Source organism: Terrapene carolina, unplaced genomic scaffold (assembly GCF_002925995.2).
Source record: "Terrapene carolina triunguis isolate 2854851 unplaced genomic scaffold, T_m_triunguis-2.0 Scaffold247, whole genome shotgun sequence".
Lineage (NCBI taxonomy): Eukaryota > Metazoa > Chordata > Testudines > Emydidae > Terrapene > Terrapene triunguis.
Window position 1 is genome coordinate 4,971,606 of NW_020664598.1, and position 23,743 is coordinate 4,995,348.

The 23,743-nt window shown below is 45.2% G+C and overlaps 1 protein-coding gene across 13 annotated transcripts in view; it reads left to right on the top strand.

The window, feature by feature from the left end:
• RBFOX2 (RNA binding fox-1 homolog 2) overlaps nucleotides 1-23,743 on the top strand; it is a 241,746-nt gene that overhangs the window by 182,740 nt on the left and 35,263 nt on the right. For 9 of the 13 annotated variants that reach the window (XM_024200552.2, XM_024200551.2, XM_024200556.2 and 6 more), the window contains 2 exons: nucleotides 533-679; nucleotides 19,891-19,944. In XM_024200552.2, coding sequence (XP_024056320.1) covers nucleotides 533-679; nucleotides 19,891-19,944 — 201 coding nt within the window. The remainder of the gene's footprint in view (nucleotides 1-532; nucleotides 680-19,890; nucleotides 19,945-23,743) is intronic. The other 4 variants (XM_024200555.2, XM_024200554.2, XM_026657540.2 and 1 more) reach the window with 1 other exon arrangement.

Below are 23,743 nucleotides of genomic sequence, written 5' to 3' on the forward strand. Positions count from 1 at the left end.
TTAGTATAGGTCATATTTGGAGGTGGTACTTCTCTGAATGGTACACAGCAGAACAGATGCAGTTTTGCCTGGGGGTGCATTGCTGACATCAGTCTGTTGGAAAGCTGCACCTCAGTTGTGGGATTTTGATTATTGCATCAACATGCTGCTATAAGAGATTAGAATAATAATATTACTTGCCAGCGTGGGGACAAAAAAGAAGACCCACCTCTTCACTGTAGCTTTCCAATGGTAACAAGGGGGAAGAAAAGCCAAGGGAAAGAGAGGAGAAACTACTTTAAAAAAAGAAACCTACTAAGATAAAAGATTATATTAGGGGAGGAGGGGAGAGAAAGACGACCAAGATCCTCTTACTATTTGCTCATGGAAAGGAGGGAGAAATAAAAGATCAGTTGGTTGCTGGGTTTATCATACTTACTGTGTCACGAGTACAAGTGTAGTGTAAATCCATAGGCAGAGACAACCTCATAAGGGTTGGTTGGAATTTGTATGATTTCTCTTCACTTCTCTTTTTGTCACTGTTTGATTTCAGCAGACAGAAGGAGGGGCACAGACAGATGGACAGCAGTCACAGACACAAAGCAGTGAGAATACCGAGAGCAAGTCCACTCCAAAGCGGCTTCATGTCTCTAACATTCCCTTCCGCTTCCGGGATCCAGACCTCCGACAGATGTTTGGGGTAAGTTACTGAAGCCCTTAAGGAACAATAGACTCTACTTCACTACAAGTACAGTACATGGTGACACTGATGGTGTGTCCATGATAAGAAAAAAGGTGTTTTTACAACATATTAGTTAATGTGGTAAAATCCCAATGTGAACAGGGCAATTTGTATTTTTCACATGTTAGCAGGGCGAGGTAAGCACTAGGTAGGGTTTACCTCTACTTGCTATCACTTGCCCTTTCCGCACTAAGATTTTATCATGTGGTAGCAAACAATTGATAAAATTCTGCCTTGTTGCCTAGTAAAAATAAGGCTTCATAGCTAAGGTTGATTTAGTGTTTCCATTCTAAAGCGTTGTTTTTCAATTGCTTACAAACTTTCTGAAACATTTAAGGCCCTCCTTATGATTGACTTCTGGGATCTTATGAAGAGATTCCTATGAAGAAATAGGCCAAATAATATTTGAGGAGCCATTGGGGAGGGGATAGTATTTTAAAAAGTATATAACATACACATTGTGTGTAGTTCGACTGTATCTTTTAGCCTGCTCCCCTCTCCACCCAGCCTTCGTACATTACCTACTTCTTAGATTGTAAGCTCTTTGGGGCAGAGACTGTCTTCATATGTATGGCCAGGAACTAGTCCACCATGGACACACAAAAATTCAAAGGATGATACAAGGCTTTGCAAGAGCTATGCTTCAAGTGAAGGGTCTATACAATCCACAGGAACCTTTGGCTTGTTGGCTGCTTATCCTGTGTGGCTGACAGTGCAAATAGTGTTGTCTGCAAATAGTTCTGTGTAATTAAGTTTTTTGTTTTTCTTTTAACAAAATCTAGGGAATTTTATTTAATAAAACAAAACAAAACTTTGTTGCAAACTAAGGCTGCAGACTGAAGAACTCAAGTCAGGAAATACAATGTTAAGGTTGCTCATGCAACTTTGATAGTTGTTCCCTGAATGTTGTGTTAAATCATTTCTAACTGAACCCTCGCCTACTACTGGTTCTGCAGGACTCTTGCTTCAGACATTGTACAGCTTGAACAGTAGTCAGTGAATGAGGCAGGTGTCCTATGAAACCATACCTAATTCACATCAGCAAACTATCCCGATGCGAAGGAAAGATCAGAAGAATAGTAAGAGGTCAATTTGGCTCCATCAGGAGTTCTTTAATGACCTGAAAATCAAAAATGAATTCTACAAAAAGTGGAAATAATGACAAATTGCTAAGGAGAAGTATAAAAGAATGGCACGAGCATGTCGGCACAAAACAGAAAGGCTAAGGCACTTAGCCTTTGAGTTACACCCAGCAAGGGACATAAAAGGCAACAAGGAGAAGTTTTTTGAACACATTAGGAGCAAGAGAAAGACAAAGAAAAGTGTAGGCCCACTACTTAGTGGGGAAGTAACACTAATAACTGATGACATCAAGAAACCTGAGGTATTTAATGCCTAATTTGCTTCAGTCTTCACTGAAACAATAATGGTGACCAGATACTCAACACAATTAATATTAACAAGGGGGAAGGAGAAGGAATGTTACCCAAAATAGGAAAAGAACAGGTTAAAGACTAGTTAGATATGTTTGATGTTTTCAAGTTGGATGGTCCTGCTGAAATTGATCCTAGGGAACTTAAGGAACTAGATGAAGTAATCTTGGAACTATTAACAATTATCTTTGAGAACTCTTGGAGGACAGGTGAAGTCCCAGAAGACTGGAGAAGGGCAAATATAGTATTTCTTTTTAAAAAGGGGAACAAAGAGGACCCAAGGTCTTATAGACCAGTCATCCTAACTTTGATACCTGGAAAGATACTGGAAACAAATAATTAAACAATCAATTTGTAAGCATCTGGAGGATAATAGGGTGGTTCTTCAAGTAGATGTGGCCTTGTATTCCATGTAGGCGTGTGCATGCTCAGTGCACTGAAGCCGGAGAACTTTGCCTAGCAGTACCTGCAGGGGCGGTGCTTGTGCCCTGTGGCCCTAGCCTCTACCTGGCTATATAAGGGTGGCATGCCCCAACCCACCTCAGTTTCTTCTCCCCACCCGTGGCTAGAGTCAGAGCTATGTGTGGTGTTTCACCTTATGTTTTCAGTGTCAGTTTTTCTGAGTTTTTCCTCTAGAATAGTAGTTAATAGTCCCTTAGGTTTAGTTTAGTGTTAGTAAAGCATTAGAGTAGTTGGTTTCCCTGTGGGAGGCCCCTCCTTAATAGTGATCCCCACATGAGGTGCTTGTTGTATCTCGGTGAGGGACACATTGAGGAATGGTGCTCCATCTGTAAATCATTCAAAGAGGATTCAGGTAGCAAGAGACTTACAGCCAAAGCAGCACCTTCTGGAGCAGACCATCAGGTCACTTCAGCACCAAGGCCCTCATCTTACAAGTGGTTGCCTTCAGAACCAGCAAGCAATGCTGTTCCATGTTCAGACTCTGGTGTTTCGTCCAAGAGAAAGAGGAGTTGTTATTCCTTCAGTGCAGCGAGAAAGACATCCGATAAGACTAATCGGAACCATTTCAGGCTCGGGAGACTGTTCTGCTTCTTCTAAGAGGAGTGCTGACCAGCATCACACTCCTTCTGGCATGTGGGGTGGAGCAGGTTGTCTAACCAGTCCCTGGTACTGCACCGAGATTAGTGAGAGCCGGTACCGTTGACTCCCTGGTTCCAGCTACGGGGCATCTGTTGAATCTGGTACTGATGATGTTGGCACCAGTGTTAACTGTCTCCACACCAGTGGCATATCAGCAGGCATCAGACCTGCTTTGCCACTCAGTCCCTGACTCTTCACTACTTCAGGAGTTTTCCAGTGCCATAGCTTCTACTACTTTGTTCTCCATTACATCTTTGGCACCTTCTGGCTATGTTGCAAAGCTGCTGGGCTCGTTAGCATGGCAGCATGCACTGCCCATGTCCCAAACTGTGGAGTTGAGGCTGATGCTGGGCCCAACATCAAAGGCCCCCTCGATGCTGGTGTGTCCTTTGGCACTGTCATTGCACTTTTAGGGGGTCCCATTGTTGAGTTTGGTACCACTCTGGGCCTTGGTGTTGGTGCCTCTCCCAATACTGAGTGGGAGTGTGTCTCGCTCAATACCGTCGATTCCCCATTCCTCTTCAGCAGCAATGCTGGCCCCCATGTTGGGCTTCAGATGAGTCCAATCATTTGTTCACCCCATTGGGGCTAGCTCCCCTGTTCTCACTGCAGAATCTTCGGGACTCCTTGAGATCCAGATTGGGGTTGTCTCGGTGAGGGTTGTTGTCTGATAGAACGTCAGATATGTGAGGTCACCCTAGCAACCATTCTTCCTGTGTTAAATCACAATGATTGGCTTGCTGCCCTGGACCTTCAGGATGTTTATTTCCATATGTAGCAATTCTTCCGAGCCACAGTAGGTTTCTCAGGTTTGTCATGGTAGACCAGCACTATCAGTACACCGTGCTTCCTTTCATCTGTCCTCTGCTTCCTGGGTTTTTACCAAGTGCACGCTTGTGGTGAGAAGTACCTCAGGAAGAGGGGAATTTATAGCTTCTTTTATCTGTACGCTTTGGTACTGAGGGGCAAGTCAAGAGACAAAATCCTCTCACCTTCAGTTCACGCTACACTTACTTGGTCATATAGGTCTCATCCAAAACAGTGGGAAGTCAACATTGGTTCAGACTTACAAGAATTGAGTTTTTTGGGGCCCCGCTAGACTCTGATTTTGAGACTGTTTCTACCAACCGGCTGGTTCCACATGATTCACCATCTTTGTCTGGAATTGCAGTTTCAATCCTCAACCACAGCTTGAGTATGCCTGAGGTTTCTAGGCCATATGCTGCATGCACATAGGTAGTCCAATATGCCAGGTAGTGCCTTCATCCTTTTTAGATGTGGCTGAAGTTGGTGTATCATTCAAACTGTCATCTCTTGGACGGACTAGTTCAACGTCCTCTGCCAATCCTGGACTCTTTCCAGTGGTGTATGGCAAGGGTTCTCAACCTTTTTCTTTCTGAGGCCCCCCAACATGCTATAAAAACTCTACGGCCCACCTGTGCCACAATAATTGGTTTTCTGCATATAAAAGCCAGGGCCGGCGTTAGGGGGTATCAAGCAGGGCAACTGCCTGGGGCCTCATGCCACAGGGGCCCCTGTGAAGCTAAGTTACTCAGGCTTTGGCTTCAGCCCCAGGTGGTGGGGCTCAGGGCCCTGGACTTCAGCCCCATGCGGTGGGGCTTTGGCTTTCTGCCCTGGGCCCCAGCGAGTCTAATACTGGCCCTGCTTGGATGACCCTCTGGGCGTTCCTTTCTCTCTGTCCTCACCGACCAGGCCTCTTGTCATTGTTGCCTCCTTAATAGATTGGGGAACACATCTGGGGTCACTGAAAGTTCAAGGACTGTGGTCAGAGGAGGACGCATCTCTGCATATCAATGTCCTGGAGCTTCATGCCATCTACAGTGGCTGTCAGGTACTTCAAGATCACATCAGGGACTTGGCAGTGCACATCCTTACCAACAATACCACCACAATGTATTACTGTATGTGAACAGACATGGGGGAGCACACTCCAACGTGATGTGTCAAGAGGCGATCAGGCTCTGGCAGTTTTGTATCAGGGAAAACATTACCCCTGTGGCCGATCGCTTATGTGGGATCCAGAATCACCTGACGGATCATCTCAACAGAAATTTCTCCCTGAATCACAAATGGACCCTGAAGCCCAGAGTTTTATGGTCAATCTTTACATTTTGGGGCATCCCAACTGTCGACCTGTTCGCCATGAAAGACGACAAGAAATGCCAGCTGTTTTGCTCCTGAGGGGGTCTCTGTCCAGGCTCCTTGACCTTTCTGCGTGGGCTGGGAATTGTCATCCCTGTGTGGTTTTCCTTCAATTCCAATCATCCCGCAGATCATTCTTAAGCTGAAATTGGACTCTGCCAAGCTTATTTTTATTGCTCTAGCATGGCCAAGACAGTGTTGTTTCTCCAACCTCCTTGCATTATTGTTATGGCTTCCCATATCCGTTCCTCTTCATCTTGATCTCCTGTCTCAGCATCACGGTCAGGTTTTGCATCCAGCACTCATCTCATCTCACAGCATGGATGCTGCAACTAGATGAGGAGGAGGAAGGATGTTCAGAGATAGTCCAGCAAGTTTTGCTCAATAGTAGAAAGCTGGCTACCAAAGTGGCCTATTTGGCCAAGTGAAAGTGGATCTCAGTGTGGTTGTTAGCCTGAGGAGTTCAATCAATGATGGCTTGTATCCAGGACCTGTTGTTACACCTTCAGTCTTCTGGTCTTGCACTTAGTTCTTTGAGAGTGCATCTGGCGGCAATTTCAGCGTGCCATCCATCCACCCATCCTTCGGAAGTTGGTGTTTTCAAACTCCATGGTGTTGAGGTTCTTGAAAAAGTGTCACTCATCTCCACCCACCAGATAAAGAACTGATTCCTTTGTGGGATCTTAATGCTCTCTTAGTGGCTCTTTTGGGACTTCCATTTGAGCCTCTGGCAACTTCTTTCTCCCTTCTATGTCAGAAAATCACTTTCCTTGTAGCGATAACATCTACAAGGAGAGAGTTGCAAGCTTTGATGGCAGAGCCTGCTTACACGCAATTTTCCAAAGATAAAGTGACCTGTGATTGCACCCTAAGTTTTTTCCTAATGTGGTTTCTCAGTCTGATTTGAACCAAGTTATAGATCTGCTAGTGTTCTTCCCTAGTTGCATTCAACCCCAGAGGAGCAGCGTCATCACACGTTGGAAGTCAGGTGACGTTTTGTTTTTTACCTGGATAGGATTAAACTTGTCCATTCTTCATCTCATCTGTTTGCTTCAGATGCGGTCTGAATGAAGGGACAAGCAGTCTCTTGACAGACAATCTCCTGGTGGTACTTCCTATGTCATGCCAGCATACGAAATAGCTCAGACTATGCATCCTCAAAAGGTGCAAGCTCATTCCACAAGGGGCCAAGCAATGTTGATGGCATTTCTAAGTGACATTCCTATAGTGGACATTTACAGGGCTGCCACTTGGTTCTCTATACTTACTCTTACAACCCATTACGCCATTTCAACTGCATCTAGATCAGATGCAAATTTTGGGAAGGCATTCCTGGAGTCCTTGTTAAATAGACTCTGAACTCCATCTCCCACGAGTACTGCGTGTGAGTCACCTGCCTGGAATACATGGCTGCATCTACTCAAAGAATTAAAAACGGTTACTTACCTGCACTGTAGCTGTTGTTCGTTGAGATGTGATGCAGACCTGTACTCTACAACCCACCCTCAGCATCAGAGTCTGTACTCTTGATCATAGAATCATAGAATATCAGGGTTGGAAGGGACCTCAGGAGGTCATCTAGTCCAACCCCCTGCTCAAAGCAGGACCAATTCCCAACTAAATCATCCCAGCCAGGGCTTTGTCAAGCCGGGCCTTAAAAACCTCCAAAGAAGGAGACTCCACCACCTCCCTAGGTAACGCATTCCAGTGCTTCACCACCCTCCTAGTGAAAAAGTTTTTCCTAATATCCAACCTAGACCTCCCCCACTGCAACTTGAGACCATTGCTCCTTGTTCTGTCATCTGCCACTACTGAGAACAGACTAGCTCCATCCTCTTTGGAACCCCCCCCCCCCCAGGTAGTTGAAAGCAGCTATCAAATCCCCCCTCATTCTTCTCTTCTGGAGACTAAACAATCCCAGTTCCCTCAACCTCTCCTCATAAGTCATGTGCTCCAGACCCCTAATCATTTTTGTTGCCCTCCGCTGGACTCTTTCCAATTTTTCCACATCCTTCTTGTAGTGTGGGGCCCAAAACTGGACACAGTATTCCAGATGAGGCCTCACCAATGTCGAATAAAGGGGAATGATCACGTTCCTCGATCTGCTGGCAATGCCCCTACTTATACAGCCCAAAATGCCGTTAGCCTTCTTGGCAACAAGAGCACACTGTTGACTCATATCCAGCTTCTTGTCCACTGTGACCCCTAGGTCCTTTTCTGCAGAACTGCTACCCAGCCATTCGGTCCCTAGTCTGTAGCAGTGCATGGGATTCTTACGTCCTAAGTGCAGGACTCTGCACTTGTCCTTGTTGAACCTCATCAGGTTTTTTTTGGCCCAATCCTCTAATTTGTCTAGGTCCCTCTGTATCCGATCCCTACCCTCTAGTGTATCTACCACGCCTCCCAGTTTAGTGTCATCTATAAACTTGCTGAGAGTGCAGTCCACACCATCCTCCAGATCATTAATAAAGATATTAAACAAAACCGGCCCCAGGACCGACCCTTGGGGCACTCTGCTTGAAACCGGCTGCCAACTAGACATGGAGCCATTGATCACTACCCGTTGAGCCCGACAATCTAGCCAGCTTTCTATCCACCTTACAGTCCATTCATCCAGCCCATACTTCTTTAACTTGGCGGCAAGAATACTGTGGGAGACCGTATCAAAAGCTTTGCTAAAGTCAAGGAATAACACATCCACTGCTTTCCCCTCATCCACAGAGCCAGTTATCTCCTCATAGAAGGCAGTTAGGTTAGTCAGGCATGACTTGCCCTTGGTGAATCCATGCTAACTGTTTCTGATCACTTTCCTCTCCTCTAAGTGTTTCATAATTGATTCCTTGAGGACCTGCTCCATCATTTTTCCAGGGACTGAGGTGAGGCTGACTGGCCTGTAGTTCCCCGGATCCTCCTCCTTCCCTTTTTTAAAGATGGGCACTACATTAGCCTTTTTCCAGTCATCCGGGACCTCCCCCGATCGCCATGAGTTTTCAAAAATAATGGCTAATGGCTCTGCAATCTCATCCGCCAACTCCTTTAGCACCCTCGGATGCAGCGCATCCGGCCCCATGGACTTGTGCACATCCAGTTTTTCTAAATAGTCCCGAACCACTTCTTTCTCCACAGAGGGCTGGTCACCTTCTCCCCATACTGTGCTGCTCAGTGCAGTAGTCTGGGAGCTGACCTTGTTCGTGAAGAGAGGCAAAAAAATCATTGAGTACATTAGCTTTTTCCACATCCTCGGTCACTAGGTTGCCTCCCTCATTCAGTAAGGGGCCCACACTTTCCTTGATTTTCTTCTTGTTGCTAACATACCTGAAGATGTTTGGTGTGAAAGAACTGAGGGGGATTGGGGAAGCACCGCCCTTATTTAGCCAGGAGAGGAGCTAGGGCCACAGGGTGTGAATGCCACCCCTACAAGTACTGCTAGGCAAAGTTCTTTGGCTTTGGTGCGCTGGGCGAACACACACCTACATGGAATGCATGTCTGCATCAAATCACAAAGAACAATAGGTACAGTACAGGGTGAGTAACTGCTTTTTATGAGGAATAGCCAGCATGGATTTGTCTAGAACAATTCATGCCAAACCAACCTAATTTCCTTCTTTGACAGGGTTAGTGGTGTAGTGGATGGGGGGAATCAGTAGATGTGCTATATCTTGATTTTAGTAAGGCTTTTGACATAGTCCTGCATGGCATTCTCATGGGCAAACTAGGGAAATGTGGTCTAGATGAAATTACTATAAGGTGAGTGGACAATTGGTTGAAAGATCGTACTTAGTAATAATCAGTGGTTCGCTGTGAAACTGGGAGGGCATATCTAATGGGGTCCCGCAGGGGTCAGTCCAGGGTCAGGAACCCATCAATATTTTCATTAATGGCTTGGATAATGGAGTGGAGTGGTTGCTTATAAAATTTGCAGATGACACCGAGCTGGGAGGGTTTTCAAGCCCTTTGGAGGAGAGGATTAGAATTCAAAAGGACCCTGGCAATTTGAAGAATTGGTCAGAATTCAACAAGATAAAATTTCAATAAAGACAAGTGCAGATTACTTCATTTAGGAAGGAACAATCTGCACAACTACAAAATGGAGACTAACTGGCTAGATGATGGTACTGCTGAAAAGGATCTGGGGGTTACAGTAGATCACAAATTGAATTAGTCATCAATGTGATGCACCTGCCAAAAAGGCTAATATGATTCTGGGGTGTATTAACAGGAGTGTTTTGTATGAGACATGAGAGGTAATTGTCTTGCTCCATTCTGCACTGGTGAGGCCTCAGCTGGAGTACTGGGTCAAATTCTGGGCGCCACACTTTAGGAAAAATGGGGACAAATTGGAGTGAGTCCAGAGAAGAGTGACAAAAATGATGAAAGATTTAGAAAACCTGACCTATGAGGAAAGGTTAAAAAAATTGGGCATGTTTACATGGTCTACACAGGCTTGGGGAGCTAAGTCAGTCTAAGTTACGCAACTTCAGCTACGAAAACAGTGTAGCTGAAGTCGACGTACTTAGAGCTACTTACCGCCGTGTCTTCACTGCGGTAGGTTGGCTGCTGACGCTCCCCCGTCGACTCCGCTTACGCGTCTCGCTCCGGTGGAGTACTGGAGTCAACGGGAGAGCACTCAATTGACCCCCGCTGGATCGATCGCTCTGGAGGTAAGTGTAGACATGCCCTTAGTCTTGAGAAAAGAAGACAGAGGGGAGGGGCCTGATAACAGTCTTCAAATATGTTAAAGGCTGCTAGAAAAAGGACTGTGATCAATTGTTCTCCATGTCCACGGAAGGTAGGACAAGAAGTAATGGGCTTAATAGTCAGCAAGGGAGATTTAGGTTAGATGTTAGGAAAAACTTTCTAACTAGAAGGACAGTTAAGTTCTGGAACAAGCTTACAGGGGTGGTTGTGGAATCCCCATCACTAGGTTTTTAAAAACAGGCTGGACAAATACTTGTCAGGGATGGTTAAGTTTACTTTCCCCTGCCACAGTGCAGGGGACTGGACTGATGACTTCTCAAGGTCCCTTCCAGCCCTACATTTCTATGATTCTGGTTTGTGTCTCATTAGCAACTACAATACTGTTAATCTCTGAAATTCATGGATTTTTAATTAACAGTGGTTTAAATGAGAGCAGAAGTGGGCTGTCAGTTCACATGTTGGCCAGGGTGAAGTGAATGAAATGTGCAAAAATGTTAAAACATCCAGCATTGGTCTCCAACTCTGCTGACCAGTAGGAGCTGGGAGTGCTGTGCACTGTGGAAGATCAGGGTTAGTCCTGTTCTTTTGCACTAGGGTGGGAGTAGGCACTGAGAGAGACCTGTTTTTGAGTTCCAGGCAGTTAATGTAGTAGATTGCACAGCAGTGGATTGTGCTGCAGATGACCTGGGTTTATTTCTAGTGACACATACACACAGCCCTGGCAGCCTGGGAGTTCAGGAGCCTCTGTCCTCTGAGTCAGCTATTCGGGCTCATCACCATTGTGTCTGAGCACCTAACATTATCATCTGCATTTTACTGATGGGGAAACTGAGGCACATTGAATAACCACACTTCTATTTTATGAGGTTTCTTCCAGAAAGCACATTGTAACTGCTGGGTACTTGCAGTAGGGATTTCCTATCCTTCACTGAGGCCCAGGTAATGCCATGTTATGTTACATGGAGGAAAAACAAATGTTTTACTTGTTAATTTTCATTCTCCACCAAGTGATTTTGGTGCTTTAAAGTTACCTGACTGAGATCAGCAGTAACAACAGCTAGAGAGCCAGCTCAGTGGCATGGATTTAAGGGGAGAATTGTGACTAGTAAATCTCAGTGCCAGTGTGCTCAGCATATCTGTATGTCCAGCGAGAAAGATACGAGTTTTTCAGGAGTGGTCTATCAGAACTGTATCTTTTGAGCACAAATTCAGTTACATGCCATTTTTCAGCACTGAGAAACTTCAGCTTTGCCAGAGAAACAATCAATGACTCCTCTCTGCTCCCTTTTCCCCTGTCAGTGCTGCTTCTCTTAACACATTCACAGCCTGGAGCAGTAATATGGGGCTTCCTGAGCACCCCCTCACTCCCACCCTTCACAGGAAGCAGGAGGCTTTTCCTTAGGTGACTCATATTGAAACAAACCTTCTGTCTCCTTCAGGGGACTCATGGTTGTTTGAGTTTTCAGCTGTGGGTGGTTGCAAGCCTCCTTCTCCTCCCTCCCCCTTTTGTGTGTCAGGTCTGATCTCCTCAACATAATCTCTGAGAGACTCAAAGCCCTTGCCTCGAGTGGTTTTCCAAAAATACTGTGCAAAGGGTGAAATCGGGTAGACAGCATTGAAAGGGGGAAGGAGTGAAAGTGACGGTGGGGAAGAAGTCCCTCAAGGATAGAATGGCAACCCAGAGGTCAGCTCTGTCCCCAGGCATGAAGCATCAGCTAATGTTTTCGTGCAGTCTGGAGCAGACATAGAAATGAACCTCAGTGATGTCGTGTGAGTGGGGAAAACCATTTAACCCTTTCCAAACCACTGTCATTAATGAAAGCTAGGAATCTAAGGATTTCCTGTCAGATTCAGCCTTTAGAGCATCTCATTGTAATTCCAGCATGTACTGGAAATGGAGAGCCAGCCCCCTTGTGATACCTGAACACATTTTTAGCAACTCTAATGGGGTCTCCATTCGAGCCCTCGCTTCCTGCCCACTGTCCCTCCTGTCTCAGAAAACTGCATTCTTGATAGTCATTACCTCTGCCAGGAGAGGGTGTGAGTTGCAGACCCTGACGGCTTGGCCTCCTTATACATAGTTTTCCAGGGACAAGGTTACGCTTTGGCCATACCTGAAGTTTTTATTCAAGATGGTGTCTCAGTTTCACTTGAACCAGGTGGTATATTTGCCTGTATTTTCTCCTAAGCTGCATTCCTCCCCGGAAGAGCAATGCCTCCATACACTAGACGTCAGACACTCTCTAGCTTTCTATCTGAACAGGATGGAACAGTTTTGTGCTTTGCCTCGCCTGTTTCGTATCATATGTGGACTGCATGAAGGGCACAAGCAGTCACTGTGCAGACCATCTCTAGACGGATAAACATTTTGCATCAAAACTGCATACAATAAAGTGTCAGCTTCACCTCCTTAACAGATACGGGTGCATTCAACGACAGCACAGGCAACATCGTGACATTCCTCAATGACATGTCCATATTGGACATTTGTAGGGCGACCACGGGGTCGTTCATGCATACTTTTACAGACCATTATGTGATCACCGCTTCTTCCAGAGCGGACACTAATAGAAGAGTGGTCCTTCAATCTTTGTTCAGGTAGACTCCAAGCTGAGCCTCTGGTTGGGTGTACTGTTCGCTAGTCACCTTCTTGGAATACACATCTGCATCTACTTGAAGAAGAAGAAATGGTTGCTTACTATACTGGTTCTTCAAGGTGTGATGCAGAAGTGTATTCCACAACCCACCTGCCATCCCCTCTGCATCAGACTCTTTCACTGGACATTTGATAAGAAAGGACTGAGGTGGGTCGGGGCGTGTGCGCTGCCGCTCTGCAGGCACTGCGAGGCAAAAGTCTCTAGCTCCAACGCACGCATACACCTACTTGGAATACACATCTGCATCACATCTTGAAGAACCACAGTTGCAGTAAGGTAACCATTTCTTCTTCTTTTCCACTAAATGACCCTAAATCGACACCTAGCATGGTGAACGTTTTTGGCGTTCACAACTGGTGAAGATAGGAGTCTTACTCCTGCTGTTGAGTGGGGAAACAATATGATAGGGAAAACTAAACTATAGGTCTTGATTCAGTGAGGAATGCAGGAGCTTAAAACAAAGAAAAGTATTGCTGCTGTCCAAGGGCCTTCCATCTTCTTACTCTGCTTGCATTAGACATCCTTATGGAAGGGCCCCTAACCTTTAGGATGTCAAGACACTGTTATCTTCTTCCCCACCCTGGACATGCTCCGTGTACTTGACTCTAGTCCCACATTCTCAGATATAGCTGTAAGGAGGTATAATAAAAGCTGTGACACACAGTAGTACTGGTAGAGACTGCTCTTTATTCCCTGGTCCTAAGAGTCAGGGTTGCAAAAGGTCATTCTCCTCCCTGTCATGTGGTGGGAGGGGGGCTGTCAGTGTCTGCTGATTCTAGTGGCTATTGTTACAGGAGGCACTGGCATTATCTTGACACCTTGCATCAATAATATGCTTTCTAGAGTGATGTTTAACTGGGAACTGTGTGTTCAGCGCTGCTTGAGCAACAGCCGTTGTCCAAATGGATACCCTAGAAGTAGAACTCTAGCGCTAGAAGCGTCTGTCCTAAGCTAATGGTAGCAGTACATCTGTCAACAACTATTGTGCTGCCTTTCTTGCTTGGGGACATAGTTTCTGCTGCACAAAAATTGTGTCTGCATACTTGAATGCATAGGGACTCGTGTGGTATTATTCTAGTGGAAGGCAGTGGTGACTGTCAGTTGTCTGGCTGAGACATCTTTGAGGCTTTTATTTAAGTTGCAGGGAATGTCTACACTACGGTCTATAGGAAACTAGGTGAACCTGTAACTTTTAAAATCCAGTTACATATGGATTCTATCCACAGGTGCCAGTGCAATCAAACTGTGATTCTACTTACCCTGGTTCTAAGCAATCATCTGTATAACTCACTGTCTTGTAGTGCAAGAACTCTTTACCTCGCTGGCAGGTTTCAGGCTGCTGGGGTTACCAAGGAACAGTATTTTTATATGAAGTTTCCTGTCTCTCTGGTCGCATACTATCTATGTGGCTTCCTTATTTGGATCTAGCCTATTAGAAAACTTCCAGGTTCTGTTGAGCAAGAGGTTAGCCCTGGCATGGCTAGTTGAAGGTAATCTACGGTCTCTTCAGTTGATAATGAGCTGCAGCCCTGCAAGTATTTAATCCCTTTCAGTTCTGTCATCCTCTTTTTAAAAGGTGGTATTCTATTTCGACTGAGTGTGGGAGATTCCAAATGAGTCACTTCAAGCCTGGGAACTCCTATTATTTCACAGGTAGGAAGTCAGTTTATCAGTTGTTTTGATTGTGTGTGTCAGACTGTAGGAGCTTTGGTCTCTGATGGCTACTCCACCTTTTGCCGGATTAAGTAGAGAGATGGGGTGATGTGAATTATGGATTCCTTTTGTGAGTGCTGATGGGATGGGCCCTACACAGCGTTCTCCAAGGAGAGAGGGAGTTCTGTTCTGTGGTGGTGGAAGGTTGTCGAGCCTTACATTATTTCTCCCTTTTGTTGTCATCTGGCCAATTCTGGAGAACTCACATTTATGATTTTTATGGTTTTCATTTTTAGAGGCGCTAACTCTTTTTTTCCTGCACGTTTTGGAACGGACAGTGACTGCTCTAGAGAGGGAGCCAAGGCAGTGCCAGTTGGAACAGAACACCAGGGAGGGGCCATACTAAACTGCCAGTGTGTCAAAAGGCAATCTCTCAAATTTATCACAAGTAATGCAATTTTGGCCTCTGCTGCAAGAACTCTCACAAAAAGCTCCTTTCTTCATGACTTCTGGGTGGGAAACAAAATGAGAGACAGAAAGACACATCCACCCTTCCCCACAGGTGCATAAGCTGCAAGCCAGAAGAAGAATACTGAGTTGTAGTCCCATCTGACTGCTGTTAATATGGCTGTGCTCTGTACAGGCCTTATTATTAACCACAGCCTCATTGTGCTACCATAGGGTGGCTTACACCTTAAGGGCTAGAGGACTGGGGTCAGCCAACCCTGATTACTAAGGAAGCATACCTGAGCAGGAATCACTTGATTTCACTATAAGAGCAGGAGGAAGCTGCAGAGAGTGTTCTCAGGGAGAAGAGAGGCTGCTGGGAGCGAATAGGCTCCAGCAGAGAAACCTGAAACTTGGAAAGGCCTTGGAGAATGGATGGACTTGAAAACTTTATTATGAATGTTTGTTAAGTTGTTAAAGCAGAAGCTGATAAGGGATGGGAATGGATGGAAGTGTTTGAATTATTGAGGAAGCCCCTGAAGGGGGAAAATGAGGCAAGGGACTGCTTGTAGGGCCATTCTGAGGCTGAGAGTGAGCGCCCAGGAGAAGGTCACTTGTTGACAACTTTAAAAAAAATACAATGGGGGTGTTGGTAACAACCCCTATGGTTAAATTGCCTAATATTTTCCATTATAAAAAACTCACTCACTCTTCCATTGTTTACAGAAAGCTGTTGATATTTGGCAGGAGGAACACTCTCCAGCTACAGAAATGTCTTTTCTTTGTACTGTGAGATTCTACTCAACCTTTTGCTGAGATATAAACTGTTAAAATTCACCATTTCACTTCTCTGCTTTTCATTCCTCAGGATAATTTTGACAGCATGAAAAAATAATGAAACACGTGAACATCCTAAGGCTGGGCTCATGACACTGCCACAGCAGCAAGACACTAGTGGGAAGAGTGGGGTAGAAGAGCCAGGCTCTAGAATATTATTATATTTTAAAAAAATCTCTTGAGAAAGTAATTTAGGTTTGCAAAATGAAGCACTTAAAAATTAGGAAATCCCAGATTTGTGGTTGCTCACACAACCTTAGTTCTGGTCCCTTCTGTTATGCATTATGCCGGTCTTTAATTACATGATCACATATCTTTTCCCCACAGGGCGCCTGCCTCCATTCAGTGCACAGGATGGATGCACAGGGGGATAGAATTAAGTTTGAGTGGGCAACCATAAATCTGGCATTTCCTGTCAAGTGCTTGACTCTGCAACCTAAATAATGTTCTTTTGTGTGTGTTTTATGTACATGTATATTATGGGCAACCTTAATAATAGGTGTCACTACCATCTTCACCTAACACTTCCGGTATAAGACCCTGTTTTCAGTTGCTTATAACGTTGCAAAACTTTTACCACGTAGGCTGAAATTTTCCATCCTGGGTGACTGCCTGATTTTTTGTGAAAGTTTCAGCTAAAATGGTCTAGTTGTTTCCAAAAATGAGATTCAGGAAAAAGATGTTGTATTGCCTATGTTAAAAAATTCTTACAACCATTTTGTTGTATATCTGGAGCAGGGACTTGAAATTTGGCAGGGGGTGTTGCGCAAGTGTCAGGGATTTGTCTTTTGCCATCCTCATGAAAATCATCCCAACCTGGGCCAAGTTATAGGCCTCTGGAAATTGCCGTTTATGCAAGCTCAGTAAGCACTTGTTAGCTGCTGGCAGATAAATTTTCTGAAGATTCCATCTATTCTGGGCATGCTCCATCCCAGGATTGCAGCAGCTGAGCTGCAATTCTCTTTCAATTGCTCCTCCTAGCTCCCAGCAGCCAGTGGTGCTGTTCTTTGTCCTCCTTCCGGCACCCCTGCCCCAGTGTCCAGGCAGTGTGGAGGAGGAAGAAACAGCCTGACTGGAATGCAGAGGGCTGAGGAGCAGGAGTTTGGGGGGAGTGAAGGGAGGAAGGAGCCATAGGGTGAGGGTGTATAGGCAAAGGCATGGAGGAGGGTAGGACCAGGGGGCACAGATGGGTGCAGAGTGGGGAGGGGGCAGAAATTAGGGGTGAAGGTGGGGGCAGAAGTGTTTATAGCTATTTAGCGTATGCTTCCCTCCAGTACTTGAAATTTGAACCCCCAGCTACCCCCTGATACATTTCTATGCTGTCAATAAATAGCTGTGAAACCCTCTGGCAAAGCATATATCTCATCTTTCGCATGATTAATTATAGGGTGACCAGGTGTCTGGTTTTCGACCGGAACACCTAGTCGAAAAGGGACCCTGGCGGCTCCGGTCAGCACTGCCATTAAAAGTCTGGTCGGTGGTTCTGCGGTGCTAAGGCAGGCTAGTCCCTACCTGTCCTGGCTGGCACCACGCTGCGCCCCAGAAGCTCCTAGGCGGGGGGCATGGGGCTCTGTGTGCTGCGCGAGCACCGGCTCCGCAGTCCCATTGGCCGGTTCCTGGCCAGTGGGAGCTGGGTGGGGTGGTGCCGGCAGGTGAGAGCTGCATGTGGAGCCTCCTGGCCCCTCCGCCTAGGAGCTGGACCTGCTGGCTGCTTCTGGGGGGGGCGCGCAGTGCAGTGCCAGGACAGGCAGGCAGCCTGCCTTAGCCCCCGTTCTGCGCCGCTGACTGAGAGCCGCTGGAGGTAAGCCTGAGCCCCCAGTCCTGAGACCCCCCCCCAAACCCAGAGGCCCCTCCTGCACCCCAAACCCCTCATCCCCGGATCCAGTCCAGACCCTGAGCCCCCTCCAGCCCAGAGCCCCACACCCTGAACCCCTCATCCCCAGCCCTACCCCAGAGCCCTCACCCCCTCTTGCACCCCAACCCCCTGCCCCAGCCCAGTGAAAGTGAGTGAGGGTGGGGGAGAGCGAGCCACCGAGGGAGGGGGAGTGTAGTGCGTGGGGGCGGGGCCTCAGGGAAAAGGCGGGGCTAAGGTGTTCGGTTTTGTGCAACTAGAAAGTTGGCAACCCTAATTACGCATTTTTCCAAAGCACCCCTGCCTTATTCAGTGCTCAAAATGGTGGACATTGCCCAATGAATTGGGAGTTATTAAATATTTCTCTTTGTCTTCCTCAGTGTGTAGCCCCAAGCCTTATTTAACACACATCCAAACTTTGCACTGAATACAAAATTAATTTCCTCATGCCCATTCCTATTGTGAATTCACTATAGTATCTACGTGTTTCACAAACATTAATGAATTTATCTACACAACACCCTTGTAGAGTGAAGTTGTGTTGTTATCCCCATTTTACAGATGGGAAACTGGCACACAAAGAGAGAGAGGTCTAAAATTGTCAGAAATATCCACTAATTTCATGTGCACAAGTTGAGATGCCTAAGGCCTGATTTTTAAGGGTACTTGGCATTTTTACATCACTTTATATGTTTAAAGCACAACTCCAATCACCTTCACTTGCTGTTGTGAGTTCTCAGCCCTTCTGTAAATCTGTCCCCAGGTCTCTCAAATTGGGTACAAAGAAAATTCACTAGATACCTTCCAACTCTGCAACAAATTAGATGGGTCCTATAGACAACAGCCTCAATAACTACCATGCTGAATGAGGCAAGGGTCCTGTGGAAAAAACAGTGAGAGATCACAAAATTAGACTGAATCCTAATGCCTATGCACAAGGGGGCTGAATTAAAGTTATACAGGCAATCTTAGTTCTGGCATTTCCTAACTTTTGAGTGACTGATTTTTCAAAGGTAACTTTTTTTGACATTTTTTTAATGTATTATGGTTATTCAGGAGAATTTTTGAATATAATATATAGTTAATGTAAGGACGCTGGAATGACTGTAATTGTTAGAATTACTTAATATGCCAAAACATTATATTCAGAAGTGAGTCTGGATGTTTTCGTTTTTATTGCATTTTTGGTGTTTGTATTTTGGTTGATCTGAGCTGTCCCTTAAAGGACGAGATGCGGAGAGCACTTTTACTGTCATGTGTGTTTGAAAGCATTGTGAAAGAGTTACTGCTGTATCCACACAGTGGAGGACCCAGCCTTTGTATGTTCCTGGGAGGTCAGATATTGATTTAACTTTTCAGAAAGCAAGCCTCATTCTAGAAGTGTAACATTAGTATTTCTGGAGGACTGGATGCCTTAGGGCTTTGCTAATGAGCTACAGTGCCTTTCCCCTGGAAGTCATCAGTGAGTGTGTGTAAATATAATTTGGTGCATCCCAGTTCCAACTCCCACATCGCACTTACCGTTATCATTTGTACTAGTTAGCAAGAGCTTCAGGACAGAGGCTGTGCTGAGTTGTGAGTCTGTACAGCGCCGCCCTGATCTCAGGTGAGCCCTCTGGAGAGAGCTCCTGCTGCAGGGGTGAAAATTGTGTTACTCATGATAAATGTGCGAGCGTTAGCAACACTGATGGTCTCACACACATGCCTCGAGGGTGGGTGGAGGAGTTAAAAACATGATTTAATCTTTTCAAAAAATTTCTCGCCAAGCTCATTATTTCCTATAGTCTTACTCATGACTATTGAACATTTTACGGTTGCCAAACCTGAAAATAGCTAAGAGTTTAGGGAAGTTCCTATCTGTCTTATGCAGGGAGATAATTCCCAAGAATAGGAGTCCTGTGTGATTATCCTCTTCAGAGAAGTAGGATTACAATTCACTTTCTCTTTGTCACAGCCCTTTCAGGAGGCAGATGGCATGATGTGACTACATTTGGGAGGTGTCGCTAGTCTGAGAGGAAACAGTAGAATGGGGGAGGAGGGAGATTGTTGAAAATATGAGTGAGGACAAGACCTAAAACTGTTCTGGAAATACAGTCTGAGAGAAGAGAAAAGTCAAGAGAAACCAATGGGTCTGTGACCGAGAGAGAGTCTGAGGGCCCCAGAGAATTGGGGCAGCTCTAGGGTTGTCACTGGGATTTAGTGCTCTCACTTGTGAGTCAGAAATGGAAGGATTCCCGCCTCCCTTCTTTCATGTGTAAAGCGGACAAAAATGAAGAGAGGGGAAGTGGCTAGCAAGGAATAAATCTTTCTTCTCTTGTCTCTCTGCAGCAGTTCGGCAAAATCCTTGATGTAGAGATAATCTTTAATGAGCGTGGCTCCAAGGTAAGTCCTGTTTCTATATCCAGTTTCTCTTGTTGTTTTGATTGCACAGAGAAAGAGGCAGTTCATTGCCTAGATAATATGCTCTGCAGAGATCAGGAGGGCCTGGTGTGATGGGGGGGAATGGAGAAGCTACTTCTGGGACTCTCTCCTGCTCCCTCTAACTCCAGAATCCGAGCATGGCCAATTCTGGGCAGCACATCCAAATGCTCCCAAATATTCCTCTCTCTAATGAGAGATCAGGTTCCCCAACCCTGTGATGAAGGAGGGAGTCATTTGAACCCTCTTAGCAGCAGTTTTCACTGCAGAGCAATGTGGTGTTCTCTGGGGAAGGCAAGACAAGGTGACACTATGTGTTATGTATTGATATCCATAAAACAGTATTTATTACATAAAAAAGTGCTTATTTAGAGTAAGTGGAATATCTCACATATGCAAGGAATTTTTTCCTCGCCTTTGAAAACTTAATAGGCTGTTGTGAGAAATACTGGCCTTCCTTGACAGAGACATCTGATGCTTAAATTAAGCACCCACAATTTCCCCCAGTATGAACCCTTCCCCATTGAATTTCTATTTGCCCAACTATTTTCACCTTTAAGATGCATCAAAAGGGAGGTTTTGTTCAGCATTGATGCTAATTTACCTCTCTGGAGTCCAGGCTTCAAATGCTGCTCAGGTCAAATGTAGTGAATTTCAGTGATCTCTGTCCTAACTGGCAGTTGGGTCTCATCTCATAACCAAGATCATCACAATGACAAATTGATGTGATTCTCTCTCTGCCCAGGAGGTCCAGCACTGGAATAGCAGGGAGTGTTGCAGGTCAGGATCAAGGTGCATTGGCAGAGCTCTGTGGGGGAAGCTTGCACAGTGCATGTCTATACTATGCTTGACTTAATCAGTGCTACGATTCCCATTTTCAATTAAAAATGAAAATTTCCTCTCTCACATGACATTTTGAAGATGCAAGCCAGCTAAGCAGTTTATATTTTTAAATCCCTGCCTTTCCCTTGGGTTTGAAGTTCACAGCACTATGCGGCCTCACCGCTCCTTCAGCAATATACTGATATACAAGGTTCTCTACAAATTCTCCCCTGTGTTCCCTAAATTGCATTTTAAAATTCCTTAATCTCTCCATGCATTCTCTGGAATCCAGGCAAGGGGTTGTTTTATGTCTAAAAAAGCCAAGATTCACTCCCCGCTCCCGACAGCGCACCCCTCCACCCATTTTTTCCTATTCTCTGTGTTTTATAATCCAATCTTTGTAAATAGGTTTCTGGATAGTTTAGTTTTTGGGAGTTTTCTTTCTCTTTATAGATACAGTAAACGCTACATGCTTTTACCAGAAACATTCAGCTATGGCAGAATCTGTAAATATTTATTCTGCTCTGCACAGTTCTTCTGATGTTTGTAGGCCAGAGCTGTCTGTGAATTAGCCTTGATTTTAGTCATTTCTCTCGGGCGTCGTGAACAGCCTCTAGCAAAATCTCTGCTTTTTCTGAATGTAATCACTAAAGAAAAAACAAAACCAACTGACCTGTCCAAAAACTGTGGAGCTATATACCTCTTCCCCCACGGTATTTGTGCTTTACAGTTCTATATGCTTTTCCACTTCCATACACACCCAACCTCCTCCCCCAGCCCTGTATTAAACACCCACACCTGCCCTTTCCCATTTCAGCGATATTAACATGGGGGATTTTCTGTGAAGCCTTGAATTCTGATTATGAACTTTAGCTGTGCAAGAAGATAATTAAGCCCAAGGCTTCTGGTTTTCGGTTAAAACAAAAACCACATTTACTGAAGTCTTTTGCAGAATTTTGCCCTGGATTCTTAGTAAATATTTTTAAAATGAAAACAACCCAAAGACCTAATATTCTGGATATCCAGTTTCCTATTGCTGCTTGTCAACTTCATAGCAATGAGTAGCTGCAAAACTGATGCTTGCTGTTTCAGAGATGGGGAACAGCTTGAATGGAACCCAGAATACACCCAAAGAATATTTGTTCATGATATTTTGCATCCTGCTGTACCCAAAGTAATTATAATTGTTTTTTAAAAATGCCAAAATTATTCCTACTTAGTGTGAAAATGGGAAGCCCAAGTGTTACTGAGTGGGGTGTAGCTGCACGAACCACCTGGTATTCACGCTATAATGTAAAAACAACAGTTTGGTGACCTGATGGTGAAGCAAAGGAAATGGATCTTTCTGGAGGCCCCTTACTCACTCTTGGGTTCTTCCCCCCCCCCCCCCACCTCCAAAATAAAATTTGAAATAAATTAAAAATCTGAATGCATTTCTCCTGCCCTGTGGTTTCCTTTGAAATCTAATTATATGAAACCTCTCTCTTCTCCTCCTCCTCTCTCTTGGGAATCTGAAAGCAGATGCTCCTGCTGCCTGCCTTGTGCTGTGTTCTCAATGCTCCCCTCCCCTTCCCAGAGTTCCTAAAGGGTGTAGTTTGTATGTGTGTTTGGTAAATATTTAAGGTATAAAGGTAAATCCCAAATTCCCCTGGTTTTGCCCCCATCCAGTGTGCGATGGGAAACTCCTCCGTGGTCTGAGCAGCTCTTTGTCCCTACCTAATGGTGACAGAGGTTCTCTGCCAGAAATTGCTCCAAGGCTGGTAAATGTAGGGATTTGAGAAAATGTGCAAGTTATATCCTTCCTTTTGGATCCACCTGAGATGAACTGATAACTTTTCTTTCTGCATCATTAATTCACTTAGATGGGTGATGTTCTTTTTTTACATTCTGAGAGGAATTGTACCCAACAGGGCAAATGATTGTGGCCCCTGACCATCTGAGAAATACACTAACTAAGTCATAAACAATAGTTACATCACAACAACTGGATTGGATTACTCATCTTAGAAAATTGCATTGTTGACTTTCTGAAGTGTGGAGTGGGGTGAATTAGTTCCAAGTCATGTGGTGGTTTCTGTTAATCACATTATTTGGATTCCAAACTAATCAGAGTGCTCCTCTGATTGGGACTATTTAAAATGACACTGTTTCCCCTGGTGGTCTTTCCACCGATTCTGTGCTGCTACCCATTCGAAAGCATAAATGAATGTTATAAGGCCTCTTGGTTTTCTTGTAGTTTTCAGCTTGCCTAACAGAATGACTTCAGATTTCCCTTAAATGGGATTTTTTTGTTCCCCAGGAAACTAGCTGTTTGTTTTTGATTCCCCTCAGCTCACCATAGAATCATAGAATCATAGAATATCAGGGTTGGAAGGGACCTCAAGAGGTCATCTAGTCCAACCCCCTGCTCAAAGCAGGACCAATTCCCAACTAAATCATCCCAGCCAGAGCTTTGTCAAGCCGGGCCTTCAAAACCTCCAAGGAAGGAGACTCCACCACCTCCCTAGGTAACGCATTCCAGTGCTTCACCACCCTCCTAGTGAAATAGTGTTTCCTAATATCCAACCTAGACCTCCCCCACTGCAACTTGAGACCATTGCTCCTTGTTCTGTCATCTGCCACCACTGAGAACAGCCGAGCTCCATCCTCTTTGGAACCCCCCTTCAGGTAGTTGAAGGCTGCTATCAAATCCCCCCTCATTCTTCTCTTCTGGAGACTAAACAATCCCAGTTCCCTGAGCCTCTCCTCATAGTCATGTGCTCCAGCCCCCTAATCATTTTTGTTGCCCTCCGCTGGACTCTTTCCAATTTTTCCACATCCTTCTTGTAGTGTGGGGCCCAAAACTGGACACAGTATTCCAGATGAGGCCTCACCAATGTCGAATAAAGGGGAACGATCACGTTCCTCGATCTGCTGGCAATGCCCCTACTTATACAGCCCA